At 41.7% G+C, this 23,704-nt stretch overlaps 1 protein-coding gene across 2 annotated transcripts in view; it reads left to right on the top strand.

Annotated features, from left to right (window-relative positions):
- MAN2A2 (mannosidase alpha class 2A member 2) overlaps positions 1-22,543 on the top strand; it is an 82,139-nt gene extending 59,596 nt beyond the window's left edge. The window contains exons 15-24 of one of the 2 annotated variants that reach the window (XM_075273373.1): positions 2,706-2,942; positions 5,052-5,174; positions 5,828-5,942; positions 7,970-8,103; positions 15,340-15,481; positions 15,687-15,820; positions 17,441-17,518; positions 20,521-20,715; positions 21,206-21,316; positions 21,706-22,543. In XM_075273373.1, coding sequence (XP_075129474.1) covers positions 2,706-2,942; positions 5,052-5,174; positions 5,828-5,942; positions 7,970-8,103; positions 15,340-15,481; positions 15,687-15,820; positions 17,441-17,518; positions 20,521-20,715; positions 21,206-21,316; positions 21,706-21,864 — 1,428 coding nt within the window. In that variant the 3' untranslated portion in view covers positions 21,865-22,543. The remainder of the gene's footprint in view (positions 1-2,705; positions 2,943-5,051; positions 5,175-5,827; positions 5,943-7,969; positions 8,104-15,339; positions 15,482-15,686; positions 15,821-17,440; positions 17,519-20,520; positions 20,716-21,205; positions 21,317-21,705) is intronic. The other variant, XM_075273374.1, reaches the window with a different exon arrangement.
- The last annotated feature ends 1,161 nt before the right edge of the window (positions 22,544-23,704 follow it).

The following is a 23,704-nucleotide window of genomic DNA, read 5'->3' as shown; positions in this document are numbered from 1 at the left end:
GCACATGCAGTGTTATATACTGCCAGAAAGCCGACAGTGCGCTGAATTCAGCGCACTGTCAGCTTTCCCGATCTGTGCCCGGTGTAAAGAGCTTACGGTGCCGGTACCGTAGTGCTCTATGGTCAGAAGGGTGTTTCTGACCATTAGCCAGAGACGTCCTTCTGCCTCGCGGCGCCAATCGCGCTGTACTGTGGAGCAGGGAGGAACGCCCCCTCCCTCTGCTCACACAGCTCGTCCATAGACGAGCATTATCAGAGGGAGGGAGGGGGGAGTTCCTCCCTGCTCCACAGTACAGCGCGATTGGCGCCGCGAGGCAGAAGGACGTTCCTGGCTAATGGTCAGAAACGCCCTTCTGACCATAGAGCACTACGGTACCGGCACCGTAAGCTCTTTACACCGGGCACAGATCGGGAAAGCCGACAGTGCGCTGAATTCAGCGCACTGTCGGCTTTCTGGCAGTATATAACACTGCATGTGCCCAAAAGTGGTGAAAGGTCCTCTTTAAGTGCAACTTTAAGGGTTCGCTGTCATAGTCATGCTGAGTTTTTACTGCACTTTTTGCATTTTTATCAAAACAAAAATTGCTACAAATACCATGATTTTTAAATATACCTTAAAGCATACCTCCATTTTAAACAACTTTTCATAAATGAATAGTGCGTGGGAATAGTGCATGCCTCACACTTAGAGCTCTATGGAGAAAGGAGGGGTGAAGTGCTAGTTAGTAAATTGATTTATTGCCTCCTTCTGTGCACTAGTAGCCTCTTATCTGCAATATAACAGAATTAAAATAGTTCAAAATACCACAGTGTAAAAGCAGCAACTATTTGAGTGTCTTTTCTATCCCCCCTCCCCTCTTCATAGACTACTATGGCAAAAATAATTCTTCCTGTAAAGTGGAGAAGAAAACATATTTTGTTAATAAAATATAATACAAAATTTCACATATTCACCTGTACTAATCGTATGAAAAGTTTTTATAACTGGAGGTACACTTTAAAGTTTAAGGGGTTATCCTGCTTTATAATACTGATGGCCTATCCTTCAGCTGTATACCAGAGCATTGTCTACATGCTGGATGCCGCGCTGCTCACAAGCCATACATTTGGCAACTGCAGTTATCGATTCTGCATCGGTCTCCCATAGGCTTCAATAAAGATGGATAAACTCTTTAAGGCCATGGCCCCACATAATGCACCGCTGCAAAAAAGTGCTGTGGGAAAAAATGCGGCGGAAAAGCATTGCAGTTTTACCTGAATCACTTTTCAGAGAAAGTCCGCAGAGGTTTCAATTATATGCTTCAATTATTTCTATAGGGAAACTGCCAGCATTTCTGTAGATATAATTAGCATGCTGTGATTTCCAAAACCATTTTGGAAATCAGAGTTTCTGCTGCTTGTATTTTTTTGTTACTGTGTGTATGGGATTCACTAGAATCCCATCCACTTTGCAGTTACTGTAAAACACCACGGTTTTTGCCGCAATGTTTACGTCACACAGGGCCCTGGCATAACTTGGGGGAAATGCATAAATTATTTATAATTTTGTGCAAAGGTCATTGTGCAGGAGCATGGTGAGTTGTCTCATCAACTATTGTCAAATATGGATCTTGGGTTATTTGGTTTCACGGTTCATTTTTATCCTGCCTGTGAAGATAATGCGATGACTGCTGAGAAGCAATCTCTACAAAACGGGAAGTGTCAGCCCCACTGTGAGGCTTAGCCAACAGTGTGAATACTGCAAGATGTATGTATTTTGTTTCAATTTAAATAGTGAAATGGAATTATATATATGGTTAAAGGGGTATTCCCATCTCAAACTTCACAATCTGATTTGCTGATTATGGCAAAGTGTCTTTACAAATGTTATGGTAATTTTGTGTCTACATTGTTGAATGCTGTTTGTCTAGGTCCACAGCCATTGTATATAATGCTATATAGCCATTGTATATAATGCTATATAATCTGGTTGACGCTAAGTTCACACTAGTGTTGGGATGTCCCATTTTCTACAACTTCAGTGGAAAGGCAGAATGCTAAAGTAATGGACAAAAACTGAGCCCAACAGACCCCATTGACTCAGTGAAGTCTGTTGGGTGTCCTTTGCTTTTAATCTGAAATTGACAGATGAAAAAGTCTTAAAAGCGGCTCCAACGCAGTTGTGAACGCAGCCTTAATACAAAATTATAGACTATTTTTTTCTAAAATCAAAGTATAATGTTTATATTTTGATATTTCTGCTTGAAGATCGAGTATGACGCTTATGTATTTTTGCAAGGTGAAAAAAATCAGCTATAGGAAAAATAATTGGCATCCTCCCTTTGAGATAACTTGAGGCTCATTTCAGGTGGAATTTTGAGGCAGAATCTACCTCAAAATTAGTTCTATATTACTCTGTGTGAGGCCATGGCCCCACGTTGCGGAAACGCAGCTTTTTTTGTTGCAGATTTTGCTGCGATTTTTGAGCCAAACCTAGGACTAGATTGAGTAGAAGGTAGAAGTATAAGCACTTTCTATATATTTCCCATTTCTTGGCTTTGGCTCAAAAAAATGCAGCAAAATCTGCAACAAGAAAAGCTGAGTTTTTGCAACATGGGGCCTTGGCCTTACAGTCATTGTTTGACTAGCTCAGGTCTTGAAGGATATTGTTCATTAATATGGAAATGTTTCATTAATATTTGGTCATGATCTGTTTCACTGTGACAGGTGTCCTTCACGGCCCGCTTACCAGCACTTGGGCTGAGCATTTTTCAGCTTTACATGTCATTTGATGCACACACTACCCTTAAATCCAATGTTCGGGTTTACCTACATGGTAGAGACCTAAACATAAAGAAACAGGAAATGTTTCCCGTCAAGCTTTTAGAAACCAGCACGGATGACTTCTATGTAGAGAATCAGTACATGCAGGTGTGGTTTTCTGGCGTCACAGGTCTATTGAAGGTGAGTAAATGGGAAGAGCACCTCTGACTATATGTTATTCTTGTATGTGGGCTCTCTGCGCCATGCTCCATCAAATGCTGTATTACAGATATAGTATTCCCGAATTTCTTTACTCAACTTTAGTTCTAAAGTAACCCAAATGGCTTTTAGGATCAAAGGATTTCCTGTATTGTGTATATTTAGTCTTTACTGTATTGGATATCCTCAGATCTTATCCTGTGTGTGGGCATGTGAAGACTGCATTTGAAAAATACTGCTTTAGGCTAAGGCCCGATGGGACGATCCGCAACGGGAAAAAACGCGGCAGGAACGCATCGTGGTTCTTCCTGCAGCACTATGAACAGAAAGTTCACTGAGCTTTCCTCCGCAGACTCTCTGTTACCATTATATCTACAGGAAAGCCACTGGCGTTTCCATAGATATAATTGATATGCTGCGATTTCCAAACCCTCGCCGGTTTTGGAAATCGCAGCGTTGCTGCGCTGCGGATTGAAACGCAAAGTGGGCATGGGATTCGCATGAATCCCATTCACTTTGCAGATACTGTAAAACGCCACGATTTTTCCCCGCGGCATTTCCGGCCCATGGAGCCCTGGCCTTAGGCTAAGGCCACACATAATACGTCATAGTTGAAAAATTCTGTGGAACAGACCACAGCGGAAATGCATTGAGTTATTTCCCACAGTACTTTTCACAGAAAGTCTGCAGAGCTTTCCTATATGGAACATGACAGTGTTTCCACAGGTATAATTGACATGCTGCGATTTATTTCTGTAATGTGTGGATGGGATTAGCCAGAATCTTATCCACGTTGCAGGTACCATAAAACACAGTGTTTTTGCAATGTGGAGCCCTGAACTTAAAGAGAGTCACCAGGGTGAAGCATGTTGGAAAGGTCAGGCTCACCTGAATTTAATGCCTTTTTTCCCATGAAGATTTTTGCCTCCATTGCAGAGATATTCATTTATTTCACAATATGCAAGTAAGCAGTCTGGAGCACTGGGGGTAAATCCTTTGCTCCAAACCACTATTCTGCACACTACTCTGAGACGCGCTGCTTCCCTTTTTCTTCTTTTGAGTGACAGGGCCAGAAAACTATGCTGAAATGTTGCTTGGCCCTGTGTTTGGAGTAATGGATTCGCCCCCTTGGTGCTAATGTGCATATTGTGAAATAAATGAACATCTCGCCAACAGAGGCACAAATTTTCATGGAGCCTGATCTATCTAACTGTGTTGCTGGTTTTATATACTTCACCCTGGTGACAGATTCCCTTTGAGGATCTTCTCACTTCTTTTTTTGAGAGCATCTCCACCATTGATGCAGGTCTTCGACCTACGCCACTGTATAGGCATACAGCGGGATTGGTCACTCAGGTTCCCATTGTAAAAAATGCATACCCCATGGTATCTCCCTGTGTAGGATAGCATAGTAAAATATGCTGACTCAATGGTAGCCTGTGGACATTTTGGAGCTATATGTTAAAGTGATTCTATCATTAGAATCCCTTTTTCTACAATGACCACGTCAAGCATAGCCTAAAGGAAAAATAGATCTATTTTCCGTGTTAGTGGATAGAGCAGATAGACTTAGAGAGTCCTCAGCAGTTGATCGTATCTATTGGCTAACTGAGCATATGATGACAAATAGCGTGCTTTCCAGACTCCTCGGTCCTAAGCACTCTCCAAGGCTTACGATTTGTCATCGTCTTTTCACTTAGCCATTAAACAGTATCAACTACTGAAGACTCTCAATGTTTATCCTAGTCTGTTCCCTAGTCTCTCTAGACTTCATTTTTTTTATGATTTAAGGGAAGATTTGTGAAAGCAGACCATTAATGCACAGCATTATATCCTTTTGTGTAGCCCTGATATCTGTTCAGGCTATAGCATGTTATATTAGCCTGCTATATTCACAGGTTATTCTAACATGAACTCCTAATGTTGTCTGCAGTCCATAAGCCACAGCTTTTAATAAAAATTGCAGACTTTATAAAGTGATATTGGTGTGTTATCTCATATCTCCATAGTATGTTATGCGCGGATCAGAACTTGATGCAGTTTTGGGCACTTCATGCCGGGTTTCATGTAATTATATATCGATTGTTGCAGGGCATTAAGCGAGCCGGAGAGGAGCAGGAACAGAAAGTCAGCATGGAATTTCTCATCTATGGAACTAGAACATCCAAGGACAAAAGTGGAGCCTATCTCTTCTTACCGGATGGAGATGCCAAGGTATAGAGGTTATAATATACACAATAGAGCTCATAAATTCAAAGCCGTCTCCTCTGCAAACATATGGAGCTCTATATGGATTCAAAATTATCCATTTGTTGTAGATGCAACTTGGATGATTTTTCATATATCGGTGTGAACACAGCCTAAGGATTATGGCAATATGGGGTACACATTCCACTGGTTGTGAACCTTAGGGGTAGAACCCATCAGTAATAGACATACGATTCTGTTCTCCATGGCTGTGCGTATCCATGTATTAACAACTGACAAGCACTATAAAAACTCACTAAGAAATGAATCAGCAAACCTAATTGAACGTATGTAAATAAGAAAATACCTAGCCTTAACCTTTAAACTGTTATTACTATCTTATGAAGTATAAAAGCTGAATACTATGGTGCACTACTCACAACATCAAGCACTCTGCAACCCCCTCCACTTGTGTCCTCCTGTCACTCCTACAGCACTGTGGGCATTTCATTATCATATAAATACACATCACTTCCATTTGATTACATTCCGTTCTATGTATTCATATGTAAATATTACCTTTAGCTGGCATACTTACCCAAAGCCAGTAAATGTTTCTGGCTGGACTTAAATCAGGTTTCTGTAGAGTTCCTAAGAGGCCACACTGCTTTATTTTACAGCCGTATACTCCAAAAGACCCTCCTGTGGTACGCATTGTCGAGGGTCCGTTCTATTCGGAGGTGACTTGCTATTTCCAACATGTTCAGCAGACTATGAGAGTCTACAATTTACCAGGTCAGTGGTCATCTTACTTATCATATATATACACTGTTTATTTATATATAAATATAAATACATACATATACAGAGAGAGAGAGAGAGGAAGCTTCTCTGAAATATGAGAGTTAGAAAAACTAGGGATATCCATAGATATTAGCAATTGTTATTAATGCTCCATGTGTAAAATATGAAGTATGAATAATAATAGTTTTATATATATATATGTAGGCAACAGTGGGTTGTGACTCCAAAAGAAAATGGGTGCTTCAGCAGACGTTGCCCCTCCCTAGGTGCACCAAACCGCTATTTTGCTTATGGAATAAAAGTTGAGGTTTTAGTCAGAAAGGCACTTTGACTCAGGAAACTGGCTCTACAGCAACATGTAAGGGAGATTTTGGTTGCGATAGCCTCCCATTAAAGGGGCTCTATCAGCAAAATCATGCTGCTAGAGCCCCACATATGCGTGAATAGCCTTTAAAAAGGCTATTCAGGCACCGTAAAAGTTATATTAAAGGCTATTCACGCATATGTGGGGCTCTAGCAGCATGATTTTGCTGATAGAGCCCCTTTAACATTGAGTTTAATAATTGTGTAAACATCAACACCATCATTGGATGGAAGAAGGAAGGAAATCTATGTCCAGATCTACATGTTATTTATTTTAAGTCAAGTTCATCTTAGGTATGGTTCACACTACCATTGGTGTCCACTCAGAAGGTGTATGTTTAAAAAAAACAAAAAAATGAACACCTATCATAATAGACACAAATGGACAGTAACTGATGGCTATCAGTTACTGTCAGTTATATGTCCGTTGCCCATAGAGCTCAATGATAAAAAAAAAAAAAAAAAAAAAAAAAAAAAAATGGACACTTACGAAAAGTCCTGCATGTAGGACTTTTTTGACCACTTGAAAAACAAGACATGGTTGTAAACAGACACAAAATAAAATCTCATTGAAATGAATGGAAATTGCAAACGGACCAGCTATCCGTTGCTAAAATCTTGAATGGACAATTCAAGAATGCTCAAAAATATTGCAGCAAAAATAAGACAAAAAAAAGCTACTTTTCCTCAACTAGTGGTCTCAGCCTAAAGCTAAGGACCCACGGGACGTCCCACAGCAATAAAACACTGTGGGAAAAACCACAACGGGAACGCATCGCAGTTCTTCTCGCAGAGCTTTAGACAGAAAGTTTGCATAGTTTTCATCCGCAGACTTTCTGTTACAATCATACCTATGGGGAAACCACCAGTGTTTCCGTAGGTATAGTTGACATGCTGCGATTTCCAAAACCATTCTGGTTTTGAAAATTGCGGCGTGTCCACACCGCAGTTTTTACTACAAAGTAGGCTTGGGATTCTCTAGAATCCCATCCTTTTGCCTTTACTGTAAAATGCTGCGATTTTTCCTGCGGCATTTACGCCGCATGCAAATCGCAGTGTTTACACTACGTGGGACCCCGGAGTAAAGGAAGGTTATTTTCACATTCTGTTTTGCCAAATCTATGTATAAACATAAAGTGACATCTCTTATTCCTGATTATGATCTTAGGTTCCCATTGTAAAAAAAAAAAAAAGTCTACTGTTAAGTTTACAGTTTTGTTTTTCTTACTGGATGCTTCTGTATGTAGCATTGCAGTCTGCTCTACTATTCAATACGTGTATAAAAATATATCTGGCATATACTGGCCTATAACTGATTAAATGTGTTCCTAGGGATGTATTTGACATATGGCCGATACAGAAAACATGTACTGCATAAGTGTGAAAGTAGCCTAGCACAAAAAGCCACAACAGTGCTATATATATATATATATATATATATATATATATGTATATATATATATATTTGTTGTGGGTCATTGCACCATGTCTTTTAAGCCGGGATATACAGTTCTGTACAGTAGCTATAGGGGTGCAGAGATAGCAGCCGTAGAGTTTGTATAGGTGTTCATGAGCTTGAAGCAACACTGTGACCCACATTTTGTATGTATGAGTCCTTTTCTCTATGTTTTATCAGTTCTGTGTTCCCCTTACAGGGACTGACGGCCTTTCTGTAGATATCAGCTCACTCATTGATATCCGTGACCATGTCAATAAAGAAATTGCCATGAGACTTAGCAGTGACATCCAAAGCGGGGACACCTTCTTCACTGACCTCAATGGCTTCCAGGTTCTTTCTTGCATTCCTCTTAATATCTACTTCTCTCATAATAAAGAAGTAACAGTGCTCCAGACTAATAAAACTACATATGTCTTTGCTCCAAAACAGAAATAGTTAGCAAATTTAAGTGTATATAACAATAATGAATGACCTGATAGTTACTCACCCGCCTGGCTGTTATAACTATTATAGTACTTCCACCTGTGTACAGGAATGTACCTACTATAATACTGCCTCCTGCCATAGGATCAGGACTCCAGATCGCGACCAAAATTGTGGCAGTTGTAATTCCCTCCATTAATTTTACATTTATAATGTATGATAAAATAAATAAGTATTTGTGGGGTGGCATGGGAAAAGAACACAATTCTGCCAGTTTTTTTAGTTTAATTTTTACAGCTTTTACTGTGTCATAAAAATGGTACATTGGGACTCAGCGATACCAGTTATCAGCATGTTTTTTCTTTATTTTGGATTTTAAAATTAGCAAAGTGGAATGAATTTTAACATTTTGTTTGCTTTAAAAAAAAAAATTAAAATTTTTTGTAGTTCTCTTTTGGGGTGGGGATTTTCACATGTGATAGTTGATCGATTCTGTATTGTAGTTTAGTTTGATTCTACCAACGTACTGTTACATCCTATAGAACTTATAGGATGACAGGTCAGGAAACGTTCAGTAGCCTTGCAGCTGCCATGATGAGTGATCAGCTTTCTCATTCTAATTGGATAAAGATGGCATCTCCCTTATAATCCAGCATCTTAGATAACATAACTCTGTAGCCTGTGCCATATAATACCTGCACATAATCACAGTACACATGACAGATGTCTCCAAGAGGTTTAAAGTTATAGTCACTAGAGATGAGCGAACAGTGTTCTATCGAACACATGTTCGATCGGATATCAGGGTGTTCGCCATGTTCGAATCGAATCGAACACCACGTGGTAAAGTGCGCCAAAATTCGATTCCCCTCCCACCTTCCCTGGCGCCTTTTTTGCACCAATAACAGCGCAGGGGAGGTGGGACAGGAACTACGACACCGGGGGCATTGAAAAAAATTGGAAAAAGTCATTGGCTGCCGAAATCAGGTGACCTCCATTTTAGACGAATAGTGGATTTCAAATCCGGGTCATATGAGAATGTGAACTTTGTGACTATGAGACAGGGATAGCTGTACAGGCAGGGATAGCTAGGGATAACCTTTATTTAGGGGGGAATGTTATTAAAAATAACTTTTTGGGGCTCTATCGGGTGTGTAATTGTGATTTTTGTGAGATAAACTTTTTCCCATAGGGATGCATTGGCCAGCGCTGATTGGCCGAATTCCGTACTCTGGCCAATCAGTGCTGGCCAATGCATTCTATTAGCTTGATGAAGCAGAGTGTGCACAAGGGTTCAAGCGCACCCTCGGCTCTGATGTAGGAGAGCCGAGGGTGCACTTGAACCCTTGTGCACCCTCAGCTCTGCTACATCAGAGCCGAGGGTGCGCTTGAACCCTTGTGCACACTCTGCTTCATCAAGCTAATAGAATGCATTGGCCAGCGCTGATTGGCCAATGTATTCTATTAGCCTGATGAAGTAGAGCTGAATGTGTGTGCTAAGCACACACATTCAGCTCTACTTCATCGGGCTAATAGAATGCATTGGCCAGCGCTGATTGGCCAGAGTACGGAACTCGACCAATCAGCGCTGGCTCTGCTGGAGGAGGCGGAGTCTAAGATCGCTCCACACCAGTCTCCATTCAGGTCCGACCTTAGACTCCGCCTCCTCCGGCAGAGCCAGCGCTGATTGGCCGAAGGCTGGCCAATGCATTCCTATGCGAATGCAGAGACTTAGCAGTGCTGAGTCAGTTTTGCTCAACTACACATCTGATGCACACTCGGCACTGCTACATCAGATGTAGCAATCTGATGTAGCAGAGCCGAGGGTGCACTAGAACCCCTGTGCAAACTCAGTTCACGCTAATAGAATGCATTGGCCAGCGCTGATTGGCCAATGCATTCTATTAGCCCGATGAAGTAGAGCTGAATGTGTGTGCTAAGCACACACATTCAGCACTGCTTCATCACGCCAATACAATGCATTAGCCAGTGCTGATTGGCCAGAGTACGGAATTCGGCCAATCAGCGCTGGCTCTGCTGGAGGAGGCGGAGTCTAAGGTCGGACCTGAATGGAGACTGGTGTGGAGCGATCTTAGACTCCGCCTCCTCCAGCAGAGCCAGCGCTGATTGGTCGAGTTCCGTACTCTGGCCAATCAGCGCTGGCCAATGCATTCTATTAGCCCGATGAAGTAGAGCTGAATGTGTGTGCTTAGCACACACATTCAGCTCTACTTCATCAGGCTAATAGAATACATTGGCCAATCAGCGCTGGCCAATGCATTCTATTAGCTTGATGAAGCAGAGTGTGCACAAGGGTTCAAGCGCACCCTCGGCTCTGATGTAGCAGAGCTGAGGGTGCACAAGGGTTCAAGTGCACCCTCGGCTCTCCTACATCAGAGCCGAGGGTGCGCTTGAACCCTTGTGCAGCCTCGGCTCTGCTACATCAGAGCCGAGGGTGCGCTTGAACCCTTGTGCACACTCTGCTTCATCAAGCTAATAGAATGCATTGGCCAGCACTGATTGGCCAGAGTACGGAATTCGGCCAATCAGCGCTGGCCAATGCATTCTATTAGCCCGATGAAGTAGAGCTGAATGTGTGTGCTAAGCACACACATTCAGCACTGCTTCATCACGCCAATACAATGCATTAGCCAGTGCTGATTGGCCAGAGTACGGAATTCGGCCAATCAGCGCTGGCTCTGCTGGAGGAGGCGGAGTCTAAGATCGCTCCACACCAGTCTCCATTCAGGTCCAACCTTAGACTCCGCCTCCTCCAGCAGAGCCAGCGCTGATTGGCCGAATTCCGTACTCTGGCCAATCAGCACTGGCTAATGCATTGTATTGGCGTGATGAAGCAGTGCTGAATGAGTGTGCTTAGCACACACATTCAGCTCTACTTCATCGGGCTAATAGAATGCATTGGCCAATCAGCGCTGGCCAATGCATTCTATTAGCGTGAACTGAGTTTGCACAGGGGTTCTAGTGCACCCTCGGCTCTGCTACATCAGATTGCTACATCTGATGTAGCAGTGCCGAGTGTGCATCAGATGTGTAGTTGAGCAAAACTGACTCAGCACTGCTAAGTCTGCATTCGCATAGGAATGCATTGGCCAGCCTTCGGCCAATCAGCGCTGGCTCTGCCGGAGGAGGCGGAGTCTAAGGTCGGACCTGAATGGAGACTGGTGTGGAGCGATCTTAGACTCCGCCTCCTCCAGCAGAGCCAGCGCTGATTGGCCGAATTCCGTACTCTGGCCAATCAGCACTGGCTAATGCATTGTATTGGCGTGATGAAGCAGTGCTGAATGTGTGTGCTTAGCACACACATTCAGCTCTACTTCATCGGGCTAATAGAATGCATTGGCCAGCGCTGATTGGCCAGAGTACGGAATTCGGCCAATCAGCGCTGGCTCTGCTGGAGGAGGCGGAGTCTAAGATCGCTCCACACCAGTCTCCATTCAGGTCCGACCTTAGACTCCGCCTCCTCCAGCAGAGCCAGCGCTGATTGGCCGAATTCCGTACTCTGGCCAATCAGCACTGGCTAATGCATTGTATTGGCTTGATGAAGCAGTGCTGAATGTGTGTGCTTAGCACACACATTCAGCTCTACTTCATCGGGCTAATAGAATGCATTGGCCAGCGCTGATTGGCCGAATTCCGTACTCTGGCCAATCAGCACTGGCTAATGCATTGTATTGGCGTGATGAAGCAGTGCTGAATGTGTGTGCTTAGCACACACATTCAGCTCTACTTCATCGGGCTAATAGAATGCATTGGCCAATCAGCGCTGGCCAATGCATTCTATTAGCGTGAACTGAGTTTGCACAGGGGTTCTAGTGCACCCTCGGCTCTGCTACATCAGATTGCTACATCTGATGTAGCAGTGCCGAGTGTGCATCAGATGTGTAGTTGAGCAAAACTGACTCAGCACTGCTAAGTCTGCATTCGCATAGGAATGCATTGGCCAGCCTTCGGCCAATCAGCGCTGGCTCTGCCGGAGGAGGCGGAGTCTAAGGTCGGACCTGAATGGAGACTGGTGTGGAGCGATCTTAGACTCCGCCTCCTCCAGCAGAGCCAGCGCTGATTGGTCGAGTTCCGTACTCTGGCCAATCAGCACTGGCCAATGCATTTCTATGGGGAAAAGTTAGCTTGCGAAAATCGCAAACTGACAGGGATTTCCATGAAATAAAGTGACTTTTATGCCCCCAGACATGCTTCCCCTGCTGTCCCAGTGTCATTCCAGGGTGTTGGTATCATTTCCTGGGGTGTCATAGTGGACTTGGTGACCCTCCAGACACGAATTTGGGTTTCCCCCTTAACGAGTTTATGTTCCCCATAGACTATAATGGGGTTCGAAACCCATTCGAACACTCGAACAGTGAGCGGCTGTTCGAATCGAATTTCGAACCTCGAACATTTTAGTGTTCGCTCATCTCTAATAGTCACAGAAGTGTGTTTGTGGACCTAGTGGCAAATGGTGAGAAGTCCGTAAATTTTTGTTGCCATTTGTAAATTCTACCTCATATTGGTGATCATTTTGGTCACCATCTGGAGCCCTGAATAAAATGTAAACTCTGTTGTCTCCTGTTATGCTTACATGTATATTACACAGTAGAGATGAGCGAACACTAAAATGTTCAGGGTTCGAAATCCAATTCGAAAAGCCGCACACTGTTCGACTGTTCGAACGGGTTTCGAACTCCATTATAGTCTATGGGGGGAAATGCTCGTTTCAGGGGTAGGCAACATTCGATCAAATTCTACTTACCAAGTCCATGAGTGAGGGTCGGGCTGGATTCTTCTCCCTGTGCAGTGTCCCCACGTCCTCTTCCAGCCTTGAATTCATTCTGCTAGGCATCGGGCCTGGGCAGAGCCGACTGTGCATGCCCGCACTACAAGCGGAGTCGGCTCTGCCCAGGCCCGATGCCTGGCAGAGTGAATTCAGAGCCGGAAGACGCCACAGGGACATTGCGCAGGGAGAAGACTTCTAAAGGTAAGAGAAGAACCAGCGTTGATTGGCCGACTGTATAGCATTCTGCCAATCAACGCTGGTTTTGCATCGAATCTTAACTTCGAACAGCTAGTAGTACTCGATCGAGTACGAGTATTTCGAATACCGTAGTATTCGATCGAGTACTACTCGCTCATCTCTATTACACAGTACTTATCTGACTGTGTTCTACAGTGATTCTGACAGACTCTGTAAGTTTATTTGTTGTATGATGACCATGGTGGACATCTACTGTTATAATTTCAGAGGGTCTTAAAGTAGAAGTCCACTTTTTTGTATGTTTCTATATTGGTGGTTTAGTGAAGTAGTGTAAGGGTTAAACTAGTTGAGTTATTCCGCAGACATAGTGACGGAGTTGCTCAGGTGACCAAGCTCCAAGGAGGCACTGTCTTACTCAGTGAAGCAGAGCTCCAGCTTTCCATGTATTCTTATAAGAGCCTGAGTACCATAGAAATACATTGAAAGCCTGTTCCAGCTCACTGAAAAAGACAATGACGTTCTACAATTTTCAAGCAGGTCACATGGGATAGCTGGGGGGGGGGGGGGGTTCACTATGTCGGCAGAATAACCAAAATAGTATGCTTAACCCTTAAACCAACCCAATGAACAAACAATTTAGAAACAGAGGTGACGATAATAAAAGCTGAATATTTGTTACCATGTTCTGACAGTATAATAGGAAAATGGTTTTAAAGTTCTATACATATACTTCAGGTTACAAGTATTGATGCTTTTTTATCTTTCTTTTATTAAATGTTGCTAAAAACCCTTTTCTATAATATAATAGCTTTTTCACTTATCCTCCTCCATGACAGGCCAAATCCTCTTAAGAGTTTTAGAGTCTCCAGCCGACTAAAATGTCTTTCCTTTCCAGCTGCTCCTTGATCTTCCTCTCAATCCCCCTACAGCCTCCTACATGTCCTTCAAAGTCAGGATGCAGTCTGTCAACCATCTCTTCCTATCTTTTTGTTATTTCTCTTCCCCTTGAGTTGCCATCTCTAGCTGTCAGTCTGAGATGTCCATGTCAGCATCTTACAGGTGATGTGATGCATTGATGCTAGAGCCAGAGAAGATGTGCACAAGTCCCTTTGCACTAGTACAAGTGTGCAGCACATGACTCTTTGGCACCCGGACACTGTTCATTCTGTACAGTAAGATATGTCTTATTCTGCAGTGCAGATTGAACCACTTCTCACCGTCTACTCGCCAACCAACTTTAGTCATGAAAGGCGCCTGTCCTATGTTTAGCTTTGTAGATAGAGAATTATCTACTTCCCATCTTCTGGTTCATTATTTATCCCAGGGGTGCATGTGACATTGTGGTGGACCGGTTGTGATATTATTTATTAAAGTAGCACTCTTACAAAATTGTTTAAGTAAGTCACATGTTACTTATGGTGAAGGTAATCTTTAAGTTGGTGGATGTACATGCCCCTGACCTGGTCCTCCTGGTGGACACTTTAGGGCAGATTTATTATCATTATACACTTATACAATTTTCTTGCAAGGCATAAAAAATTGTAAAAGTTTTCCATAAAATGGGGTTTCAGAAAAAAATTGTTACTTTTTTTTGTTTTTCTATGACTTTCATGGACTGGCACGTGGCAAGGGTGGCTAAATCTATTGTCATTTATAATGGTTTACTGGTGTATATGAACCCTGACATCAACACCTGCTACAAGTAGCCTGGAGATATGAAGACTAGCGTTGAATATGCCAGTCTTCATAAATTTCCCCCTTTGGCTCTCCATCTAACAGGGCGCCGTGTGCAACGGAAGTCAGTTTCTGCATTCATTCCTATGAAACTCCCGAATGAATAGAGACACCGATTTCCTGTCCACACATAACATGCTGTGTGAGTTGGATAATTTTATTGCTGGTCATGTGACTCAGCTGAGGATCTGACGGAAGTGGATAACAAATACAGCCACCAGTAAGAAGATTATTTTGACTACAATTTCCATCATATACCTTTCCAACAAGCTACAGAAATGTTTTTGTGGCAATGCTACTTGCATGGTCAATTGTGAATGACTAATTGATCCTCAATACTGCTATCATTATGGCCATGACTATATTGCTTGCTTCATATTTACCTCCAAATCAGTCATATTCTTGTTTATATTTTTATGCAGATACAAACTAGAAAGTTTTTCAAAAAACTTCCACTTCAAGCTAACTTCTACCCGATGCCGGTGATGGCATACATCCAGGATGAGCAGAACAGATTAACACTACACACAGCCCAAGCCCTGGGGGTCTCCAGCCTGAAGAGTGGTGAGGAGACGCGCCGCGTTCTCTCTTAATTAATCACTTGGAGTATCCTCTAGTTAGGAAAACCAAAATTGTTAAATCTGAGCACCATCTGTCAGATGTATATAGATAGCACACAAGTGATCAAATAAAGCCACTTAGCTGTATAAAGACTATGAAATATTATATCTCTGGACAGAAAAGTGTACCATACTGTATTGTTTTATAGGTCAACTCGAGGTTATTCTGGACCGCCGCTTGATGCAAGATGACAATCGTGGTCTTGGTCAAGGCTTGAAAGACAACAAACGAACATGTAACCGATTTCGCCTTCTGTTGGAAAAAAGATCATCTGGAAATAAGGTAAAATAGTTACTGTAAATAGCTATGCAAGCTTATTGCAAGCTTAGGCTGGCTGGCAAAGCATGCTGGGAGTTGCAGTCCATTAACGCTTGAAATCCACAAACCACTCATTCTGATTGTAGCTACATAGATATTGTAGTGCAGCAGTTTTAGCACAACTAGTGCAGATTGTCTATAGGAAATGTTGAATTTTCACTCTGTGTAATGCCATTTGTCAAATACGCATTATAAAATGATACATACAGCGTCAATTGGGTGCCTTGCAGATCATGTCATATATAAAGGACCTACTCGGTGACTTTGTGCCTTGACCTACCACTTTACATCCAAACTGATGTACACAGTGCAAACAGACATATCCATAGGTCAGGCTGATATACAGTGGTGTAGAATATAGAGTTGTGTAGTTTACTATGCTATTCTATACAGAAGCATCTAGTAAAAAAAATTATACCATGCAGTATGTATTTCTTTTAATATGGAAGCCTATGGACAGTGTATGCAATGTATGTCAGAGGCATATGGTAAGAGGATATTCCAATGTATACCCCATTATAGGCACACACAGTAAATCGGGGCTTATTGAAAACTTAGAAGCCACACTTGTGTCCTATTCAGCACAACCCGTATATTAGAGCACCCAGTAGCCTGAAAGTCCAGCAAAGGAAGAGCCACAAAATAATACAGAATCTGATAAAACAAGTGGGAAAGTAGTGTCTTCTCATAGTGGGAGACTTTAGGTTAGATTTTTGTAGAATCCTTGCTAAACACCAAAGCTGGCCATAGTTTGGAAAAAGGTGGTAAAATGGACTGTAATAAATCACATATGGCTGTAGGCTTTGTGAATTATAACCATGATCATTTTATTTTTAATAAAAATGTTCCTATTTCCTATTTTCCTATTACCCATTTTCTAAATCTCCTCTTCTCTGGGATCTGAAGTAATAACATTTCAGGTCTTCTCTACCCAGTGAAATTCCAGCTTTGGTTTCTTTTGGCTTTGGTTTTTACATCTATACAATTTGCAGTAGCTCATACAGTGAAGCTATTCATAAGTTATGTAATGTATATATAGAAATGTAGTGATTTTTAAGAGAAACTAGCAATATATTTTGGGCAGCAAAAACTAAAATCTAGGTGACTCCATCATGCTGGCTTTTGGCCTTAAGAAGTGACTTTGTGCCATGAAGGTCCTTTGAACTAACAGCCTGCATGAGCCTAAGTTATGCCCAATGTCAGAGTGGGCGCAGTGAAATAGCACTAAGCATCTGCCAAAAGCAGAAATAATGTGAAATAACTTTTCATGAATTGTTCCACCAAAACCCCTCATTTCTCGAAGTGGTGTAATGTGCAAGATTTTTGTTTTCACTTACATCTTATTATACTGTTAATTTTGTGACCTCCCCTCCTAACCCTCCATTGGTTTGCCATTATGATATGCAGTTCATCACAGTCTGAGTGTTAGTACTGCACTTCCTCCCGTCCCCTAAAAGATATCATCCACGTATTGATCTGTGAATCATCACTGACTTTGTATATGACATTTTCCCATCCATGTCCATCCATTTATTACCTCTTCCATTTCATTATTCCCCTGTTTACCATAACCCCTCTGCCCAGCTTTCCAGCTTCCTTTCTAAACTGCTTTCCTGGTTTAGAAATCTGGCTTTTTCCATCATGAAGACCGGCAGCTATGAGGTAATTCTCTTCAGGGAGTAACGCTGAATGGCTATGTAGTGGTGTGCACTTGTCTTTTAGTTAGCCGCTTTGTAGACGCTTTATAGCATAGTATGTGTGGCTTTGGCTAAAACCACTGTGTTCCTGTAATATACACATAAAACAGTCAGTCATTTTGTCTTATCACTCATCACTTGTCAACCGGTGTCTGTCGTGTCTATTAACTCTACAATACTCAGTTTGGACAACTAAATTGGACGGAAAACGATAGGTTCTCTTCAGTATGCAGTCATTTTCCCAATTCACGCTGTGACTGTGTAGATGATACTGTGACCCAGTTCTGGTCCTTTTCATATTAACTTTCTTTTGTGCCTAACCCGTTCTCATGAACGCTTTGTGTATTCAGCTTTTTATACTTCTTACTAAGCTCCTTATCTTCCTTCCAAAAGAACGGCTCTTCATTCTCTTTATTTTGTTCTCATTTAATCCAGCACAATGTTGCTTTTTTTCGGAGTGGGTTTTGTCACTACTTTCACTGCTTCTTGACTGTTGAAGAACACTTTATGCATTTTGTTAAGGCTAACCACCGGATGGATAAATGTTTTTATATTTCATCAACATTTTGAGACAGTCATGACAAAATGCAGCTTGTTCTTTATAAGGTTGTTTAGTTCTGTCTCCCCACAGAACTAGGGGCTCCAAAAAGTGGGGAAACTCCGCACAATGAGTATCTATCTTGTGGGAGAACTTTTATGTTAGTGCCATCCCTTGTGTATATTCAGTGGATGTTGCATCGTCCTCTAGCAGTGAAATTATCACCCTGTATTAGCTCAGCATGCCACACAAGGTTAACTAGAATAGTAGCAAACATATACGAACCCCGTACCCATCCCCCTCCACCACCCCTCTGGGAAATACATTAGGGCTCGTTCACATCTGCGCCTGGTCTCCGTTCTGCAGGTTTCCGTTTCCTGCACAAAACAGAGGCAGGAGACAGAAACCTGCAGGACTCTTTAATACTCATTCATTTGAATGGGTTTGAAAGATGTCTGGCTGTGAGCGGCGGTGAGCGTTTTATGCTCTCCGCCACAAAACCGTTTTTTTCAAAATCCGGAAACAGAGTCAGACATGCAGTACTCTGTGTCCAGTTTAAAAAAACGGTTTCGCGTCAGAGATATACACAATAATAAATAGGTAGAAACAATATTAATACATGGGATGCTATAACATTACTATAGCAAAATCCCAAACAAGCTAATACTTATACAAAGGCCAAATGGCACGTAATAGTTTGCTCTAAGTAAAAAGGCCCAAAGTGAGAATAAATAATACTAACCCATCATAAGGGTCACACTGCCAGGCGTCCGGTTATGTAGGGCATTGTATGCATTTTTGTGCTATGATTTACTTATATTGGTCCATGGCATTGTCTTTTTCCGATTTTTTTTTTTTTTTTCCAGTCACTTGACCTGTATTTTTTACCATGTTATATGATAAAGTATATCATATTTTTTATCTTATAAGAATTTTTGCATTTTTGTTTTTTGGGAGTTTGATATCCACATAGGGTGTTTCTAGAGCATAAAGCCATGACAGTTCAGCTTCAAAAGGTAGAGACATAAGGACTCTATGTGCACTATATTCATACGTAGGACATTTGTGATATGTACACAGGATACGTTCTATATTACACCTCCTCAGCAGGGGTTTCTGACCCACTTCTCACCTGGAGTGATGCCAACAGCCACCATATACAGACAGATTGAGGTGGCATAAGAGGTGGCTCCACTTCTATAGGAGTAACAACTGAGCAAGCGCACGTGACTGTTTCTACATTCATTCTTCATCAGGATAGGGTGGCTGAAGGACTCAGATTTTGTGAATCGATGTTGATCAGCGTCAGATATATCTAAGTTGGAAATACACCTTTAGGCTAAGGCCCAAAGTAGCAAAACTCAGCTAAGGGCGAGTTCACACCTGCGCCCCAGTCTCTGCTTTTAGGTTTCCATCTTCTGCCCAAGAAACTGGAGACGGAGACCCAGCAGATAGTGTCTGCCCGTGACCGCCTGTGAGCATTTTGTGGTCTCCGCGGCGAAACCGTTTTTTTTTTTTTAACTGGACACAAAGTCAGACATGCAGGACTTTGTGTCCAGTTAAAAAAAAAAACGGTTTCGACGTGGAGACCACAAAACGCTCACAGGTGCTCATGGGCAGACACTGTCTGCCGGGTTTCCGTCTCCTGTCGACAGAAGACGGAGACCGGGGCGCAGGTGTGTTTTTTCCACAGCATTTTTCAGTTTGCGCTGTTTTTTTTTCTTTTATAGGGAATCCATTTGCATTTCTACAGCTAGAATTAAGATGCTGTGGTTTTGCTGTAGTAAACATGTGCTTTTGAAAATTCAGCTTTTTAACAATATATGGATGAGATTAAATGAAATCTTATTCACCTTCTGCAATAGCCAAAATCTCCACAACGTGGTGCCTTAACCTCAGGGGGATATTCTTCCTGAGAAACAATTCTTTAGGATAGAATACCTCCATAATATGAATGCCATGATTTTTTATTTTTTTTGCTGGATCCACAAGGGATTTCCTATAAATATACTCTATATTTCTCCATATTAAATTAGAATCCTATGGAACCATGGTTGGGTCCCACAGACCTATGGGTGTAGTATTACAGCTTCATACACATCTAAGGTGGCTTGTTGCCATAATAAGGATGTGTCTATGAGCCTGAAGTTCAATGACATTAGTCAGACTATATAACAGCTGTTACTTTATACTGTTTCCAGCATCTTCTACTTCCATTACTCTATCAATTTATGATTAGAAAGTCCTAGTGTTAACCCAGATCCTCCATGTTACATTATATTGTCCTTTGTATTTAGCCCATGTAACCTTTCCTATCTCTATTAATCCTAAAAAAAAATTAAATAAAATGATGTACTGTATCCTCATAAAGCATAGTGTAGAAATAGTAGAACAGAACCAATGCTGTCAATTACTGTGTTTTTTTCCAGGGTCCAGGAAATCAACCAGTCAGCTTTCCGTCGCTCCTTAGTCATATGACGTCCATGCATTTAAACCAAGAAGTCTTAGTGATGTCCGTGACTAATGATAAAGGTGGAGGTCCAGCGCTTAGATCCTTCATGCCACTGTCTGCCACCCTGCCATGTGACATTCACATCCTTAATCTGAGGACCCTACAAGCTGAGGTGACTATGTCCATTATTATGATTACTATCACACACAAAGTCTAACCATTTATTCTGAGTATTGCAAATTGTCAGTAAGGCCTGGTTCACATCTGCGTTTGGTATTTTGTTCAAGGAGTCTGTTTGGGGACCCCCCCAAACAGAATACTGAACGCATTCACAAGCGGAGGACTTATGAATGCACATGGACACCATAGACTATAATGGGTTTGTGTGTTTTCCGTGCGGTCTCTGCACAAGTCATGCGGAGAGAAAAGTACTGCAAGAACTGCGGAAAACACACGGACCCCATTATAGTTTATGGTGTCCATGTGCTTTCATAAGCTCTCCGCTTGTCAATGCATTCGGTATTCTGTTAGGGAGTCCCCAAGCGGACTCCCCGCATAGAATACCGAACGCAGATGTGAGCCGGGCCTAAGATGGGAAGATGGAAACTTCCAGCGCTGTATATATCATGTATGTATGTATCATTTGTTGTGATGTCTTACAGGATGATGGTATACCTTCACTTGACACGGCACTGATCTTACACAGAAAAGGATTTGACTGTGGACTGGAAGCTAAGAATCTTGGGTTTAATTGTACCACAAGTCAAGGGAAGGTAACAAACCCTTTCTAATATTACTAATGCTTAAAAATTTGAAAAGTTGGGTATATTAGATTACTACAAAATGAAGTAAACTTCAGGAGAAGCATGGATTGGGCATGTTGAACTTTGCACGCCCAGATATTGTTCTCTTGGGAGGTAACCTGCTGGTATAGGTGTTGACAGTGGCTTACTCCCACGCACAACGAAACCAAATTTACATGTATATGTAAGGTATTAGCTACACTATTACGGGTGTATGGGGACCTTTATTTCCACAGAATGTGCTAAGATTTATTTTCCCCCTCTTCTAGAAATGATATAAATCTTTGGGATGTTGAATGTGATGATCCTTTGTCTTTTTTTCACCCTACATAACTATGTTCCTGACTCTTGTTTTCTAGTTGTCACTTGGAGGTCTATTTATGGGGCTAGAAGTAGGACTGATGCAAGCTATGTCCTTGACATTGATGTATTCTCTAGCTCCCCATTCAAACAGCAGCAACCCCACACTCAGCATGGACCCAATGGAAATTTCCACTTATCGTCTGCGCTTTAGCTAACATCAGCCGTGTGGGACAAAGATCCCATTGCACACAAGCCAAGGACTGGAGCTGGATGGTTCATCAATCAGTGTGTACTCTTTTCAAGGGCAACACATGTTTTCTGTAGCTTGGAGCACAGCCAGCACTGGAAAAGCCCATTGCGGCATTTGGGACTAACCAAAACAACCCTGTAAGCCTAGGTATTGCTAAGAGAGTAAAGTGCTTCAGGCTCTTTTAGCACTCCAGGAGTTAAAGATCTAGATTGTATGTTACCGACAGAGCAGAAGCTATTTATGATAAACTTGCTTTTTAAAGAAAACTATTTATTTGGTGACTTTCTAAGCACATCTGCTCACTGGTTTCTGCCACAGCCTGACAGTCCTCAACGGAGTAGAAAACTCAAAGCAATTTCCCCTGTGCCATTAAATGCTGCAGACAGGTCAACAAGAATATTTCCAAGAGTCCTGAGGGGAATTACCTACTAGATGGTATATTAGGCCTAGAATAGGAATTTTGTCTCAACCATTGTCAGTATTCTTCCATATGTTATCTGTCTTTTTTATACTGTAGCACTGAAGAAAACCAATTATGGAAAAGGAGTATTGAGTAAAGTTCGGCATAATGACTTGTCAAGTGATGGGAATATCTTGTTTCTGCAACTGTGGTTATAAATACAGATCTGATACCATCCCAAAAAGTTTGGAATTGTTTTGCTTATTGACCGTGAACATTACAACTATAGCATTGATATTCCAATATTTACTGTTATGAATACAGGTAAATCCAAGAAAACGTTATTTAAATGACAGATTTGATCTAACGCTTAAAAGATAAATCTCTGATACTCTAGCACATGTGGGCCTAGAACATACAACATTAAAGGCTATTGATACCTTTTGTAGTGACTTTCTTTATTGTACATTTGCTTACTAAATGCAGACTTGAGCAACTCTGAAGATAGTCTTTATTAGGAATTATCTATTGTTTTTTCCTAGCTATTTATCCTGATAGATCTGAAAGCACGCTGTCTCTGGTGATGTCTGCTCTCTGTGTTCTCCTCCTCCTTTATCATGTTCGAAATAGCACCAGGGAAGGAAAGAGGATGTAAATGGCAGATGAAAGTATGGAATGAAGGGAAAGTATCCAAGTCTTCACAGGGGGGCAGATCACACGGTCTGTAGTGTATTAGAGCACAGATAGAAGAAGAACACAAGGGAAGGGGCTAAATCATCCAGGCTGTGTATCTGACTGTGACACTCTGCAAATGGTAGGAAACACATGTGTTTGTATCTGGCCCATAAAAGAAGAAACTAGACTGTATAGGAGAACAACTAATGACAGCAACATTTTAGATGCATGGACCTCTTATACAACATATACTGTATTGCTAGGAGGGACAGGCCAAAATAAGAACTGCATATAGGGGGTCTAAAACTGAAAGTTAGTGTAATTTGTAAACTCAATGTAACCGATAAAATGTAAAAATCATTTATTTACATAGTTTTAGCAAAATTTAAAGGGGTATTCCTATGAGCATAACCATTTTCAAGTTTGTAGATAATTAAAAGTTAAACATTTTTGCAAATATAAGTAATTAAAACTGTTACCAAGTTTTAAAGATTTTCTCTAGTTATGACAGTCTCTTGTCTTGATCGATTGCCAGTAGATACGACCATGAATGCAGGACCTTTCTAAAGTCAGAAAATCAGCCATGGTGTCCTTATTGTGGCCAGAATATCTTCTCATACATGTAGTGTCCCTGCCTGATAACCCAGCTACAATAAGGACATCTTGGTTGGGTTTTTGACAAGTCCCAGAGCATAGAAAGTTCCTGCATTCATCGTCTTATCCATTGGCA

Source organism: Leptodactylus fuscus, chromosome 5 (assembly GCF_031893055.1).
Source record: "Leptodactylus fuscus isolate aLepFus1 chromosome 5, aLepFus1.hap2, whole genome shotgun sequence".
Classification (NCBI taxonomy): Eukaryota; Metazoa; Chordata; class Amphibia; order Anura; family Leptodactylidae; genus Leptodactylus; species Leptodactylus fuscus.
The sequence above is the reverse complement of the archived record's forward strand: the minus strand, read 5'-3'. Positions and strand labels throughout refer to the sequence as shown.